Below are 15144 nucleotides of genomic sequence, written 5' to 3' on the forward strand. Positions count from 1 at the left end.
CCGACTACCGAGTAGCGAGTACTCGGGAGTACTCGGATTTGGAAATTTGTGTAGAAATATTTTTAGGGAAATTATATATGTCAAAATCATAAGATAAAATCATAAGTTGATTGAAATATATAACAAAATTGGATACATGTGAATACACAAAAAAATGAAAAACACATAATGGTCTCACTTCGTGAATAAATACTGAAAATTTAAGATATATATGTAGTAATAATCACATGTGTGTGTGTGTTAAATAATAAATCATTAAGTATATTATACATATTAATCATCGAGTTGACTGAATTTCACAACACCACTCAGTTCGTAAGGGGCCGATCGGGGAGTACTCGGAATTATGTAACTCGCCTCGGCAAGGGGGGGATTAGCGAGTACTCAGAGGAGTAATCGGCCAACTTGGCGAGTTTTACAAAATTGACCATAGGGTTAATGTCCATTAAATAACTCGCAAATCCTAAAAATGAACAAACTATGGGCCTGGGCGCGTTCCATACATTAAATGGGTGCCCTGAGCCCTCCGGACAAATTTCAGATTTTCAACGAATTAAACAAATTTAAAGGCATAACAAGATATGTACTGGAAACTCAAATGTTATATCACGGAAGGACCATTGGCCTGACAACTTTGGTTGAAATGGACCATCGATACAAAAAAAAGTTTCATAAGGACCATATAAGGAGAAAACTTTAATCCATAAGGACCATTTCAGGAGAAAACTTTATTCCATAAGGACCATTTGTGATTTATTGTCTTTTTTTATTTTATTTTATAAAAATAAAGGAAAACTATAAAAATGAAAATTTGTACACATACTCTATGCCATCCAACATTTTCATAGATGTCACCGTGGGCATATGCCAAAAAATTGATCATCTACTATAATCACAAAAACAACTTCGTTTTAATGACATTGCATATGACCAATCCTTACCATTCATAAAAGAGATAAAAGAGATGTCTATTTTAATGATCTCATAAAATTTTAATTATTTATTGAAAATTTAAAAACGACATTAGACATGTTGAACTTTTGTACTTCAAATCAAAATCAATGTTTTAAAAATCGGTTTTTTAATTGAACCGGTTGGGTGATGTTTTTCTGTTCAAACATATGGTCAAATCGGTTATATATTTTTATATGTTTTTAATTATACTTCATATATTAATTACAAAACTTGTCATCTTTTTAGTATTACAAATGAAAAATATAATGCAACATGTAAAAAAATCATTATAAAAGTCAAAATCAAACAAAGAAGCCCAAACAAATACAAAAATCTAAGACTATCCGGTTCAATTCAGTACAGTTCAATTCAGACGGTTGAATTGAATTTCTACAAAAACCGACCGGTTCAATCCGGTCAAGTAATCGTTATAAAACAGGTCCAAATCGAACCGTTGTCACCTCCGGTTCGAACCGGTTTTTAAAATACTGATCAAAATGGGTTAAGTCAATGTCAATTAATATCTTTATATATATATATATATATATATATATATATATATATATATAATCAGTTAATATAATTTATATGACTAGAAATCTCTATTATCAAGACTTATGATATAGTTTTATTTGCAACGTTCAGAATTTTCCCTCCAGATCTAAAATCACCATTCAAATCCAATTAAGCGACAGACGCGGAACACACTTTTTACTTCCCGCCCAAAATGCCCCTCTTATAAACCCTCGCGACCCTCTCTCTCTCTACACGCGCTCTAATTACATATTGTCTCCGCCGCACTCTTCCCTCGTTTTCTCTCTCATCGCCGTCTGAAAATGCCAAGGGCAAAGAGAAGGTCGTCATCTGCCTCCAAGGACGATGCATTGGTTTCTTCAGAGAAACGGCCAAAGATAGAAGAAAAGAAGGAAGAGGATGAGGAAGTTTCTGTGGTTCCCGATCTGGTATCTCCGGCGAAAAGCTCCGGTGGAAAGTCGGAGAAGCCAAAGGTGAGGTCGAAGGCGAAGGAGAAGGTGAAGGACGAGGTAGAGGATGCGGAGGAGAGTCGATTTGTTGGAGATCCGGTTCCTGCCGAAGAAGCTCGACAGCGATGGCCTCTTAGGTACCTGCAAAAAAATGTGAGGGTTTCTTTGACTCAGCTTGACTTTTAACTTGGCGTACCACAAATTTGGTTTTGGTTGTGTGGAGTGGAATGTAGATTAAATATTAGGGTACCTAATCAACTATTAACCGGTGGAATACCTTTAATTGACGTGAATAGGGTTTTAGCTGATGTTGCATACGTGCAAATCATCTAACAGAGGCTATAGTTGCTCACGAAAGTGTAGACATCTAGCATATTTTTTTTAGTAGACAAACTCATAATAATATATGACATTTACTTTAGGTATGCTTGTTATACATCTATAGCTGTAAACATTGCTAAAGTAGTTCTATGATGCCTCTCATGGATTTGAATGCTCACTAGTAACAAACTTGATTGCTGTAAAATCTGCTTAATCTGTTATCAACCATGCCAAGCTATGGATTATAGTCTTACTCTTCAAATGTTTAGATTATATCAATCTGTGGATCAAAGCTTCTTTCATATGTTTAAGTTTGGTAGATTACTACACATAGATTTAATCACATATTTAATTATTTTTCTGGAATTACAGAAGGCTGGAAAGACAGAGAGCTTGGAAACCCCAAAAGGGTAAGAACATTATTCTATTGATTAAAGTAGTAAAACTAAAAAGGCAATCATTAAGTCTTGTTTTTGTGAAGTGGATAAATAAATTGTGTCATATTATAGGGTGGAGCCACCAAAGGAGCTTATGCAAGCTAAAAGACACTTTACTGAAGCACTTGTTGATGGCCGTGTTCTGTTCAAGCTTGGAGACGATGGTTATGTCCAGGTACCTTTTTGTCTACTTTTAAGTTGTTTTTATGTGTGACACTTACTGTTTGTGTTCTCACTTAAAAAATTAAAAGTCAAAAATCCATGTTTTCTCCATATTTTAGTAACTAAAGTTTATCTAAGTAAGATTATTTGCTTTTTTATACAGGCTGGTGAGGGTGAAGACAGTTACATCTGTAGAGTTGTAGAGATGTTTGAAGGAGTGGATGGAACTTCATATTTTAGTGCTCAATGGTTCTACAGGGCTAAAGATACAGTAAGCTTTTCACTAAACTATGCTTCTTGACTTAATTATTTGATAGTTTAGTGTCTTTTCTTCCTAACACAGACCTTTCTTTTTGCCTTTTTCAGATTATTCAAGCTTGTTCAAACTTAATTGATGATAAGCGTGTCTTCCTTTCTGAAATCAGGGATGACAATCCTCTTGATTGCCTCTTGCAAAAGCTTCAAATAGTGCGGGTGCCTTTAGATGTAAGAAATGATGACATATTTTCATTTCTTATCATTATAGCATTGCAGTTTTCAGTTTTCTTATTATAGCATCACACTTAGAAAAAATCTACCCAATTATAACAGTTAAAATTCCTTTCTATATGGATGATGTTGCCGTAGTATTGGTTCTAATAAGTAAAAAAATGTGAGATTCTATAAGAAACAATGTAATAAAAGTAGTTAGCTCTTGCATTTAGTTATTTTATTTGATCTTTTGTGTAATTTTGGTTGTTTTTTAGGCTGATGTAAGTGAGAAGCAAGCAAAACTTGGTGATGGAGACTACTACTATGACATGTCATACTTGGTGCCTTATTCAACTTATCAGAACTTGCCACCTGGTACATTTTCCTATATCAAACTGAATGATGTATATATATTATTATTTAAACTATAATTTTAGCAAGTGATTAATCTTTGCATACGCTTTAACAACAAACTGCAGATGCTGAAGCAGATGGGAATGAGTCCGATTCAACCATTTCATCTGAGTCTGATGTTAATGGAGCTGTTAATGAAGAATCTCAAAGTCAAAACAACAAAAGATCAGAAATGAGAATGCTAGATCTTTACTCAGGTTGTGGGGCTATGTCTACAGGACTTTGTTTGGGTGCTAATATGGCTGATGTTAACCTTGTCACTGTATGTATCAATAAAATGGTGAAAATTTAAGTGCCTACCTTTTAGCTTCATGATCCATAACTCTTGATTTTATTTTATATTGTAAATGCAGAGGTGGGCTGTTGATTTGAATCAATATGCATGTCAAAGCTTGAAGCTGAACCATCCAGAGACAGAGGTGAGGAATGAATCAGCAGAAGATTTTCTGCAATTGCTGAAAGAGTGGGAGAAGCTTTGCCAGTCTTATTCCTTAGTTGGAGGTGGTGAATCTCAACAGAAAGAAGAACCTGCAGTCATTGAAGAAGATGAAGAAGAAGAGGATGATGTTGATGTAGATAATGTGGAAATTTTTGAGGTCGAGCAGATTTTGTCCATATGCTATGGTGATCCAAAGGAGTTAAAGAAGCCTGGGGTTTACCTTAAGGTATCTTAGCTATTCCCTGTTACAAGCATTATCATTTCCAGAAACAGATGTGACAAGGGTATTTTGGTAATTTCAGTTTTTGATATAATATTAATTTTTTTGACTAGATCCGGTGGAAGGGTTATGGGCCTGAAGAAGACACCTGGGAGCCAATAGAGGGCTTAAGGTATGGAAATATAGTTGATTATTTTTTCTCTTCACTTAATTTCGTAATTCCATAATTTGACTTACGTTTGATTTATTTGAATCAGTGATTGTCATGACAAGATAAAAGAGTTTGTTGTTAATGGTTTCAAATCAAAGCTTTTGCCTTTGCCTGTAAGTTCACATTACATGCTTCTTTTATCTGAAAATTACAACTTTCCATTTGACATATTAAGTCATTGATTAATGATAAAATACCTAAAGTACCTTTCACAACATGAAGACATAAAGTAAAAAGAGATCTCTGGGAATTTAACAAATTCATCAACTTTTGTAGGGGGATGTTGACGTCATCACGGGTGGCCCTCCATGTCAAGGGATAAGTGGATTCAACCGTTTTAGGAACAAAGACAAACCTTTAGAAGACGAAAAAAACAAACAACTTGTTGTCTACATGGACATTGTAGAGTATCTAAAGCCAAGATTTGCGTTAATGGAAAACGTGGTGGATATCGTCAAGTTCGCTAAAGGGTTTCTGGGCCGATATGCTTTGGGCCGGCTCGTGTCCATGAACTACCAAGCCCGGGTCGGTTTAATGGTTGCCGGTTCTTACGGACTTCCACAGTTCCGCAGACGTATGTTCATGTGGGGTGCCCGGCCTAGTGAGGTAATTAAACCCTAAATCCTATTCCTAAGCTTAAACCGGTCTAACTGTTCGAATGATAAATAAAAAAACAATTTGTTTTTGATTTTGCAGAAATTACCGCAGTACCCTTTACCCACGCATAACGTCGTCACGAGGGGAGTGTCTCCATTGGAATTTGAGGTATTGTTTCTCGTACCATAAAGGAATTTCAAATTTCAAATTAAATAAGAAATAAGTAAAAGTTAACCCTTTTTTGGGCTATTTTACTTGATGGATGCAGTCAAATACTGTTGTTCATGACGATGGTCTTAAAGTTGAATTAGAGAAAGAACTCTACCTGGGTGACGCCATTTCTGATCTTCCTCCTGTAAGTACAACATCCAATCTTTTTTTTTTTTTATTATTATTTATTTTAAGGATGAGAATTAACGTGTTGAATTTAAATTTGTTAGGTACCAAATGACGAGACAAGAGATGAAATGCCCTACGGGGGAAAACCCAAAACAGAATTCCAAAAGTTCATTAGTCTCAAAAAGACCGGTGAGTCTAACTTAATTTTCACTCTAATTGCTTCATATTTGTTTTAGATTTTTAGTTTAATTTCTCTATTTCTTTTTCTGATGTTTATTAAAAACTGTAATCTAGATATGCCTGGGTGTGTGGCATCTGGTAAAGAAGCTTCAGATCATCTTCTATATGATCATCGTCCACTGAAGCTAAACGACGATGATTACCAACGTGTCTGCCAAATCCCTAAGAAAAAGGTCTGCCATACATTTTCATTCTACTCTCCCTTATTTTTTTTATATGACGTGGCAGTGACATTGTAATTTTTAAAAGTTTAATTTGTGTTTAAACTTTGAAGGGTGCAAATTTCCGGGATTTGAAAGGTGTCAGGGTTAAAGCTGACAATCATGTTGAATGGGATCCTGATGTCGAAAGAGTCTACTTACCTTCTGGAAAGCCATTGGTAGGTGTCTTCATTCCCCATATACATGCTCTTTTTTCTTCACTAGATATTTATTTTTTGTTTTGTGTAATGACAGGTTCCCGATTATGCTATGACTTTTGTGGATGGTCGATCACAAAAGTAAGTGTTTTATATGCTAAGTTTTTAATTTTTTATATATGAATTTATTTATAATTTCATGAAAATACATACAGACCCTTTGGGCGACTATGGTGGGATGAAACTGTACCAACAGTTGTCACAAGAGCAGAGCCTCACAACCAGGTAAAAAACCATACAAACTAAAAATCATCTTCATTTTAAAAAGTTGAGGGACCAAATATGTCATTTACGTATAGCTGACTTGGATATGTTTTTTTTTCCAGGCAATTCTTCACCCTCTTCAAGATCGAGTGCTGACTATTCGTGAGAATGCTAGACTTCAAGGTTTCCCTGATTACTATAAACTTCTGGGCCCCATCAAAGAAAGGTAGGAAATAAACTCTGTTTTAATTTGTAAAGTATAAAAGAAAAAAGTAGATTGTTGTTTCCTGATAAACTTGTTTATATTTAACACTTAACAGGTACATTCAAGTTGGAAATGCGGTAGCTGTTCCAGTAGCAAGAGCCTTAGGGTACTCACTGGGAATGTCATGTAAGGGAAACGCAGGTGGTGAGCCTGTTTTCAGTTTGCCTCCAAAATTCCCAAACCTACAACCGGTGACATCTCCTTCTGTGGTTCAAGAAAATGAGTAATTATTTTAAAGCAGTTAATAATTAGTAACGAAGGAAGAGACCTTTTTTTCATCATCAATCCGCTTTAGCCACAAATTGGCTGTGGAATTACCCATCTTCATCATGTAGTAGCCTTTTAATTTATATGCAGTTTTGAGGTTCAAACATTGCCTTCTTCCTGTTGTAACTTTGCAATGATGCATGTGATACTGATAATGCCACAACTCTTATTGTCTTTCAATGTATTTTATCGATGCCACTTGTATCTTTTCTGAATTCTGATTTTACTCTATCAACTTAAAACAAAACAATATAATATACTCACTGAATACAAAGGAAATATATACATATATACATCAACAGAAATTTAAATCGATTCTTAGAATTCCACTTTGGAATGACATTTGGGATCAACTTCTAGCTTCAAAATGTCGACAGAGATATCACACAAATTATCAACTTTAGCTTTAACCCCAATTATCTTCAAAAGAGTAACCTTCCCATACATTGTTGAAGTCGAGGTAAAATTAAGCCAACCAGAACCTATATCACTGTAAAAATTAGGGTCTGTTGCCATTTTACCCCCTGTAATATTCGCAGATGTAGTCAAGGTAAAACTACCACGAGCTGGAACTTGTGCATGCTCAACAGGGACCTCAGCTATTAACATTCCTCGGTAATAAACATTTGCAATGGAGTCCTTGAACTTAAACCCTCCATAATTACGGTTATCAATCGTTAATGTTAAAACTAGGGTTGCATTTATGCTTACATTTGGTATGAGCTGGAATTGCACGTTTTCAAGTTTTGTCGGGTGGGCGGTGATCCGTGGGTCTTTCGGTTTAAAGACTGTGAAATACAAGATGATAGAAACAATGATGAAAATGACGATTAGTGCAACCATTAAGCCGCAACATATTTTGAGACATTTTCTCGATCTTTGTTTTGGTGTGTCCATTTTGTTTGTTTGAGTTGAGGATTGAAAATGAATGGGTTTTGTGTTTGTGGATTGTTTCATTTGTAAGGTGTTGGATTATATATGGGAGGAGATGAGATTAGGGTTGAATGTTGTTTTGTTTGTTTTGTGTGTAGATGGTAGTGAATTTGAGTTTGTATACTACGTACCTTCCACTCTATTCGGTTGAAGATGTTTTTGTTTTTGAAGTTTTGTATGCATATGGTGGTCATTTTCATAAAATTATATAATTATGGAGGTCATTTTCGTAAAGTATGTTGTTATGGTTGTCACTGTCATAAAACATGTAATTATGGGACAAAATAGTAACATGATTACATCATGGCAAATTTCAAGATAGAAATATAAATACATAATCAATATGATATGGGGTATGTTGAAGTTTAAATATGTCTTAGTTTCTTTGTATCTGAAGTGCTCCAACAAGATTTAATCGACTAAGCTATATATATGCATTGATTCAGTGGAGAGTCGGAAAACAAAGATTCTTCTTTATATGGTCTTTGATTATATAAATAAAAGAAAAAGAAGATAGAATATATAATCACATAAATGACCATCCCAACATCTCTTTATAACTGACTTTTTATATAGTTTCCAAAATACCATATTATCCGAAATGTATATACGTACTTGACTACTTTTGGATTTCGGACTTAGTTACCTTTATTAAATTGTAGTAATTTTTACCTTTCACCTACTTTATTTTGGGTTTATTTACCAACATACTTAACACATGAGTTAAGATTTTGGATTACAACTCTTTCTACTTTTGCTTAGGTTCCGTTTAATAGTTGTCCGAAAAAGTGCTGTCGGGTAAGTTTTCTGACTAAGAAACCATGCTGTTTGATTATACATATGATTGACTGTGCTGAATAATGAAAAATGACCATATTACCTGTTAGTCTATACTGTAATAGATGAAGTTGCTGAATAATTATAAAAACATATAAATTGTCATACACAATCAAAATTACACAATAACCATTTAAAAATCCAAATACAAATTGTCATAAAAATTAATTAAACATAATCAATTAAAATCCAAATAGAATGTTGATTAAGTTGTTTTTGGTTTATTGTTTTTCAGTTCTCCATCACCTTCAAAACGAGATGAACATAAACCATGCATGGATCCATTACTTCCCTTATGACTTTCTTAAGTAGTTACTTGTTATGTAATGATTATATTTTTAAAACTAAGCACCCATTTAATTTTATAAATGAAGCATCTAAATAGAGAACACCATTTTAAATAAATATTAAACCAAAATATAGATATTCATAATATCGAAAATCGAGCATGCTGAAAACAATTTCAAGCACCAAAAATGCAACATAAACAAATAAACAATTTATGTATAAACCAATTTCCACGAAGAAATGATCAATTTATGTAAAACTAAATTAACCAACATCAACCATAATGTTTTTAGATTATACTTATAGTCAATTATGACGGGGTTGATGTAGAAATTATGTTCGAGAAGGAAGACTTCTAAGAGTATCCATACAAGCAACCAAGAGACATAAAATATGTAAGTTCTTCAAGCAATCAATAAACAACATACTCTTCCTTGTTCTTGATCAAAACCGAAAACCAAAAAGAAGGAGGAGTTAGGGGTGGCTTAATATCGTCGAAAAATAAAGAGATGATGCAGGGGGATTGGGGGGGGGGGGGGGGGTTGAAAATGCTAACTGCTCAATCCTTTCCTTATAAGTTAGATTTTGAAGTGAGTTTTTAACAAGATAAGTGTTGGAGGATATTTGAGCAGGGTGATGGTGGAAAACCAGATTTCTCTTGGATCATATAAGTTCATTTTCTGAACTGATATTTCCACCCTATGCATAGGTTACAGGAAATTCAGTCTAGGATAATCCAAAAAGACAATTGTGTATCTAGGCATAACAACACAAGCCAAATCGCCAGAGGGTTCTGAGTTCGTATAGAAGAAGGAGAGCTAAGAGGGGTATATAGCGACTCAAATAAGGAGCCGAATTTATACAAGAAAGATTAGGGTTCCAGTATTTTATATTAGTTAGGAGAATAAAAAATTTAATGACATAATCAATGGTTACCAAAATTGATAAGATTTATCAGTTTTACCATAATCACCCATTAGAATTCGGTTTTTCCATAATGTAACTAATTCAAATTTCCAAAGACCATTTGGGGCGCTGCACCCTTGACCCCTCCTTTCTGTCGTACCGGCTTATAATTCCATATATATATATATATATATATATATACACACACACACACACACATTCATGTTGTGCAGTTTGAATTGACCCAAAACGCAGAGGAGTTTGCTGTATTGTTCCATGACAGATCTTGAATCAACCATTTTATAGTTATTAAAATCATTGACCAGAAACTTCTTGCTAGAAGCATCCTCAGCCATGTATTTTGATTCAAGAGTGTCCCACAACTCATTTTCACTTTTAGCCTCAGAATGGATATCAAATAAAGAATCAACCATACCATTTAGAATGTGTCCTCTGCAGATGTAGTTATCGTTGTCCCACTTTCTCCTCCTTCTGGTTTCTTCCAATGTCTCATTATTCATAACTTCTTTCCTTGGAGTACTCAGCACATACACAACCTTCAACGTGGTCAGCATGAATAACATCTTCTTCTACCAACACCTGAAATCATTGCCTTCCAACTTTTCTAGTTTCGTGAACTTGGTGGTCAAATCATGGATTGATTCTGCCATCTCCACTAGACGAGAATATCCGTTCGATTGTTGGAGGATATTTGAGTAGGGTGATGGTAGAGAACCAGATTTCTCTTGGATCGTGTAAGTTCACTTTCCGAACTGATATTTCCACCCTGCCTGGGTTACAGGAAATCCAGTCTAGGATAATCTAAAAGGACACTTGTGTATCTTGGCACAAAAACACAAGCCAAATCGTCAGAGGGTTCTGAACACGAATTTATACTAGAAATATTAGGGTTCCTGTCTTCTATATTAGTTAGGAGAATCACGAATTTAATGGAATAATCAATGGTACCAAAATTGATAAGATTTATCAGTTTTATCATAATCACCCATTAGAATTCGGTTTTTCCATATTATAACCAATTCAAATTTCCAAAGACATTTTGGGGCGCTGCCCTTCGAACCCTGCAAGGGGGCAGGATCCCCTTGACCCCCGCCTTTCTGTTGTACCGTCTTATAATTCGATCTTATATATGCATGCACTCCGCATCACCAAACATATAATATAAAGTACAAACGATAAGCCCCTTAGCTCACATGTCAGTTTTCAATTACACAAAATACCAAGTGACACTAAAATCACCAATAATAAGGCTTTCTATATGGTGTAACATCCATAAATTTTGAGCCAAATTTAAACCTTTTAAAACATTTCAAAATCAATAATTATTACAAAACTTGTTTTCAAAATAGTTTAGCGTCAAAGTATCCCAAAAAACAAAATCATAAAATGTGAGGACCTGTACGATCACGCCTTTGCCTTCCCGCGATCATCTCATGTACTTGAAACGAAAGCTGAAACTGTAAGCCAGAAGCTTAGTGAGTTCCCCTAAAATACCGATACATAACAAATAGCACACATAATAACAACATGTAATGGGTTAACAACTCTACATACTGGATTACCCCTGAGCCCACAGTATGAGCCTGGCTTGCCCTACAGGCCCACATCTCATATCTAGCTTGCTCCCTTAGTCCTTGGACTGTAACAAAATGACTAGCCCTTAGTGCGAGTATGGTATGCTCTCCTCGCCCTCAGCTCGTATCTGGAATGATTAGGAGTCCTCAGTATGAGTCTGGCATGCTCCCCTGGCCCTCAGCTCCTATCTGGCATACTCCAGGGTTTGTTGGTCACCACACGGAGCAGTGTAACCTCAACCTTACCCACATAATATGTCGACATATAATACTAACTATGCATACAGATAATCAGGCCATATCACAGGTAGTCCTACAGATCTACCAACTATTACAACAACTAGCATGCATAACCACTCTCAGACTATCATACCAACTAGCATGCAATACTAAATCATACCCGACATATCAACAACTACTAGGATATCAAATCCAATGGGCCGACCTTGGTGCCTTAGACCCCTTAGTATAGTGAAGAGAACTCATCTCACAAATGTCGACTGAAATGAAAAGCTCAAACTCTCGAATCATAGCCACGAACTCCACCACCTATATTCACCATATGACCACCTCCATAAATTTCCAATTTACTACAACACCCCCAGAAGTCAAACTGGTCAACCCTTGGTCAAAGTCAAAGTCAACGGTCAAGGTCAACAGTCCATGTTGACCCAACTCGTCGAGTGCAGCTTACTGACTCGTCCATGATGCCAAGATGAAGTAGAGTTAGATCCACAATCTCCTCTCTACCCCAAGCTTCTTATACTTCGCACCTCCTTCACAAAATGCACCAAAATCACTCTTTAAACCTCACAAACACTCAAGAACAAGGTAATATCAATTAGGGTTTCTCTCAGCCGTCAAGGGGGATGGTAAATAACTAACCCACCTTATTATTTGACTCACTTATCACGATCTATAAACAATAATTTTTTTTTATTATTTTGCTTACCAATAATAAACATTTTATTTATTTTATTTTTTTTGATTGAATAATATATACTGCATATATTATTTGGTTAGTATATTATTGCTCTTTCTGCGTTCCCCATATGTTCATATATAATTAGAAAGATAGTTATTTTACACATAAATCCAACATACCCGACTTGTGTATGGGACAAAAACAGTTAACTATGCTGACAATAGTAAGCGTCTAGTACTACACCGATTTCCTAACTACATATGAATGTTTGTTTATACAAAACACAAATTAACTTATAATGTTAAATGACTTGTCGTATAATATCCCTTTGTTATGATATCAATGAAACTTCAGACATTGTTCTAATCGTTCTCATATTAGTTCAATGATATGTTCTCCGTATGGAACTTGAATAAAATCGTCAAGCTAAATTGAACAACTTGTCAATATCGTTCAGGTATGACCATGAACTCATATCTTTTCCATTCATTGAGGGGTCCAATAGTATCACACTCTCAACCAATAGAAAGATAAATATTATATTGACTACATATGTTTACACGTGGTTCACATTATGGCTGATAATAACCTTATTTAGAGAGACGTTTGACTACTTTAAAACATAATGACCCACTCATCTAAAAACCAACATATATCCCACACAAAATGATATATAAGCACGATCATTTTTCTGAATTCACTAATGACATCGATCCTAAAGTGACATATTGAGCTTAGGTTAATCTACTTGTAATGTCCGTTTTACGGATAAGTTATTAATAGGAAATTTTATTGAAATAAGAAAATTGGTGTTGTGCGGGAAGTGAAAAACATGACGTATCTATGGAAAAATGCATACGTTACGTCACCCCTTATGAAAATTGCAATGCGTTTATGGAAAAGCGCGACGCATTGCCGAAACAACTCAAAACCCTAGATCTTGGCTTTTGGATGCTATTTAAAGGCTTTAACTTCTAGGGTTTGCTCTTATCACTGGCCTCCATCCTCTATAACCCTGACACTCGAAATCCTAACCACTCTCCTTTATTTTTGGTGTTCTTGATGCATTCAAGTGAATCTTGAAGAAGAAGCAAGTTGATTTGTTGCACAAGAAGCTAGATCAATTGAAGTTTCAACCTTCTTTTCACTTCATAAATCTATGTAAATTATAAAGTTTGGATCTTTACGGTTATATGCTTCTAGATCTAGGTTTCAAGCACCTTTGGTCCAATTTTGTCATGATTCTATGAAGTTTGGATAACTCTAGTTCCAAAGGTGGTTTTGGTTGTTTTTGGGACCCATTAAGGTGTATTGAGCGAATGTTTAACTTCTCTTTTGATCCATACATGAAGCTTGTGGAGCTTTGGACTCATTTTAGACCTAGGTTTAGAGTAGGTAATGTTTGAGATATGCAAATGGATAAAGTTGGAAACTTTATCCATTAAACCATATTTTGAGGGTTTCTGGAAGTCCCATTAGCGGAAAAAGAATGATAAATTCATTTTCATATATGGCATATGCGACAATGGTATTTATCAACAAAATACTTAGATAAGAAAAAACATTTTTTTTGCATATAACATATGTGAAAATGACGTTTTCTAACAAATAAATTAAGTGGGAAAATAAATTCGCATATGACATAAGTGAAAGTAATATTTCTCAGCAAAAACTTGGTTGAGATTTCTTTTTTGCAAATTACATATGCAAAACATGAAATTTGCCATTTTATTTGATGTATGATAATTAATATAAAATTTAATTGATTTTTTTTAAAAAAAAATTCGCAAATGGTCCATAGATGAAGTTTCATTAAAATTCACAAAGGGTTATTGACTTAAAAGTCCTTAAGTTTTTCAAATTTATGCGACATTGTCCCCGTGACAATTTTAGGTGTGGTAATGCCTAACATTTGTGCTCTTTTTGTCACATTAGCCATTTAGTAGGTAAAGAGTCGGTCATATGTAACACTCGCTCCCATCCAATAATACTATAAAACCCCTATCATATTTCTTCCTCATTTACACATCTCAAGCCCAAATCACCATGTCAACTTCGTCTACAAACTCAAGAGTTTCACATACCAAAGTCATATTGGTTGTTAAATGGTATTGTGGTGATGTCTGCTCAATATTAGTATCAAGAACACCATACAACCCAAATAAAATATTTTGGGGATGCCATAATTTTAAGGTAAATTGCAATTTGATCTGAAATTGAAATGAAATCTATTACCATGGTATTAAGATTGTGATTACTCAATCTTGTTACACATTCCTCTTCGTTAAATTTACAAGACACGTCAAGATGTTGTTTTTTCATATGGGTCAATGAAGGTGGGGAAAAAGCTATCGAGCAACAATATTAGTTGATGGGTTTGTTAAAGATAGTTGTGGGGTTGTTTATATATATATATATATATATATATATATATATATATATATATATATATATATATATATATATATGGCATTGTTGGTTGTAGTTCTTGTCATCAAAATATAATGTACTAGCGTTCTTATGAAATGAAGCCATTTTTTGAAATTATTTACGTTGTAATTTGGAAGGTGGGAAATGGTAATCCATTTATTTAGTCTGTTTCATATTTGTTTTAAAGGTGGGAAATGGTAATCCAGTTGTGTTTATCTATCATATTTATGGACAATTAATGGATCTATTGGTATGAACATTGACTAATATTACTGAAACATCCTACTT

At 34.6% G+C, this 15144-nt stretch overlaps 2 protein-coding genes across 2 annotated transcripts; one reads left to right on the forward strand and one right to left on the reverse strand.

Moving 5' to 3' along the window:
- The first annotated feature begins 1706 nt into the window (after window positions 1-1706).
- LOC111887753 (DNA (cytosine-5)-methyltransferase CMT3) lies at window positions 1707-7157 on the forward strand. Its single transcript, XM_023883912.3, has 20 exons — window positions 1707-2090; window positions 2631-2668; window positions 2768-2870; window positions 3021-3128; window positions 3224-3343; window positions 3604-3703; window positions 3808-4004; window positions 4096-4407; window positions 4515-4573; window positions 4659-4725; window positions 4889-5218; window positions 5309-5377; window positions 5478-5564; window positions 5650-5737; window positions 5843-5961; window positions 6063-6167; window positions 6244-6287; window positions 6362-6431; window positions 6533-6636; window positions 6731-7157. Exons 1-20 carry the CDS (start codon window positions 1791-1793, stop codon window positions 6900-6902), a joined length of 2592 nt encoding a protein of 863 aa, XP_023739680.1. The 5' UTR covers window positions 1707-1790; the 3' UTR covers window positions 6903-7157.
- On the reverse strand, window positions 6829-7878 carry LOC111887754 (late embryogenesis abundant protein At1g64065). Its single transcript, XM_052770406.1, has one exon. It carries the CDS (start codon window positions 7837-7839, stop codon window positions 7261-7263), a length of 579 nt encoding a protein of 192 aa, XP_052626366.1. The 5' UTR covers window positions 7840-7878; the 3' UTR covers window positions 6829-7260.
- Between the last annotated feature and the right edge of the window lie 7266 nt (window positions 7879-15144).

Source organism: Lactuca sativa, chromosome 4 (genome assembly GCF_002870075.4).
Source record: "Lactuca sativa cultivar Salinas chromosome 4, Lsat_Salinas_v11, whole genome shotgun sequence".
Taxonomy (NCBI): Eukaryota; Viridiplantae; Streptophyta; class Magnoliopsida; order Asterales; family Asteraceae; genus Lactuca; species Lactuca sativa.

Coding starts and splice junctions, on each gene's coding strand:
- LOC111887753 (XM_023883912.3), top strand. CDS start 1,791: ATGCCAAGGGCAAAGAGAAGGTCGTCATCTGCCTCCAAGGACGATGCA. Junction 3,344..3,603: donor TAGTGCGGGTGCCTTTAGAT/GTAAGAAATGAT, acceptor GTTGTTTTTTAG/GCTGATGTAAGTGAGAAGCA. Junction 5,962..6,062: donor GCCAAATCCCTAAGAAAAAG/GTCTGCCATACA, acceptor TAAACTTTGAAG/GGTGCAAATTTCCGGGATTT.
- LOC111887754 (XM_052770406.1), bottom strand. CDS start 7,839: ATGGACACACCAAAACAAAGATCGAGAAAATGTCTCAAAATATGTTGC.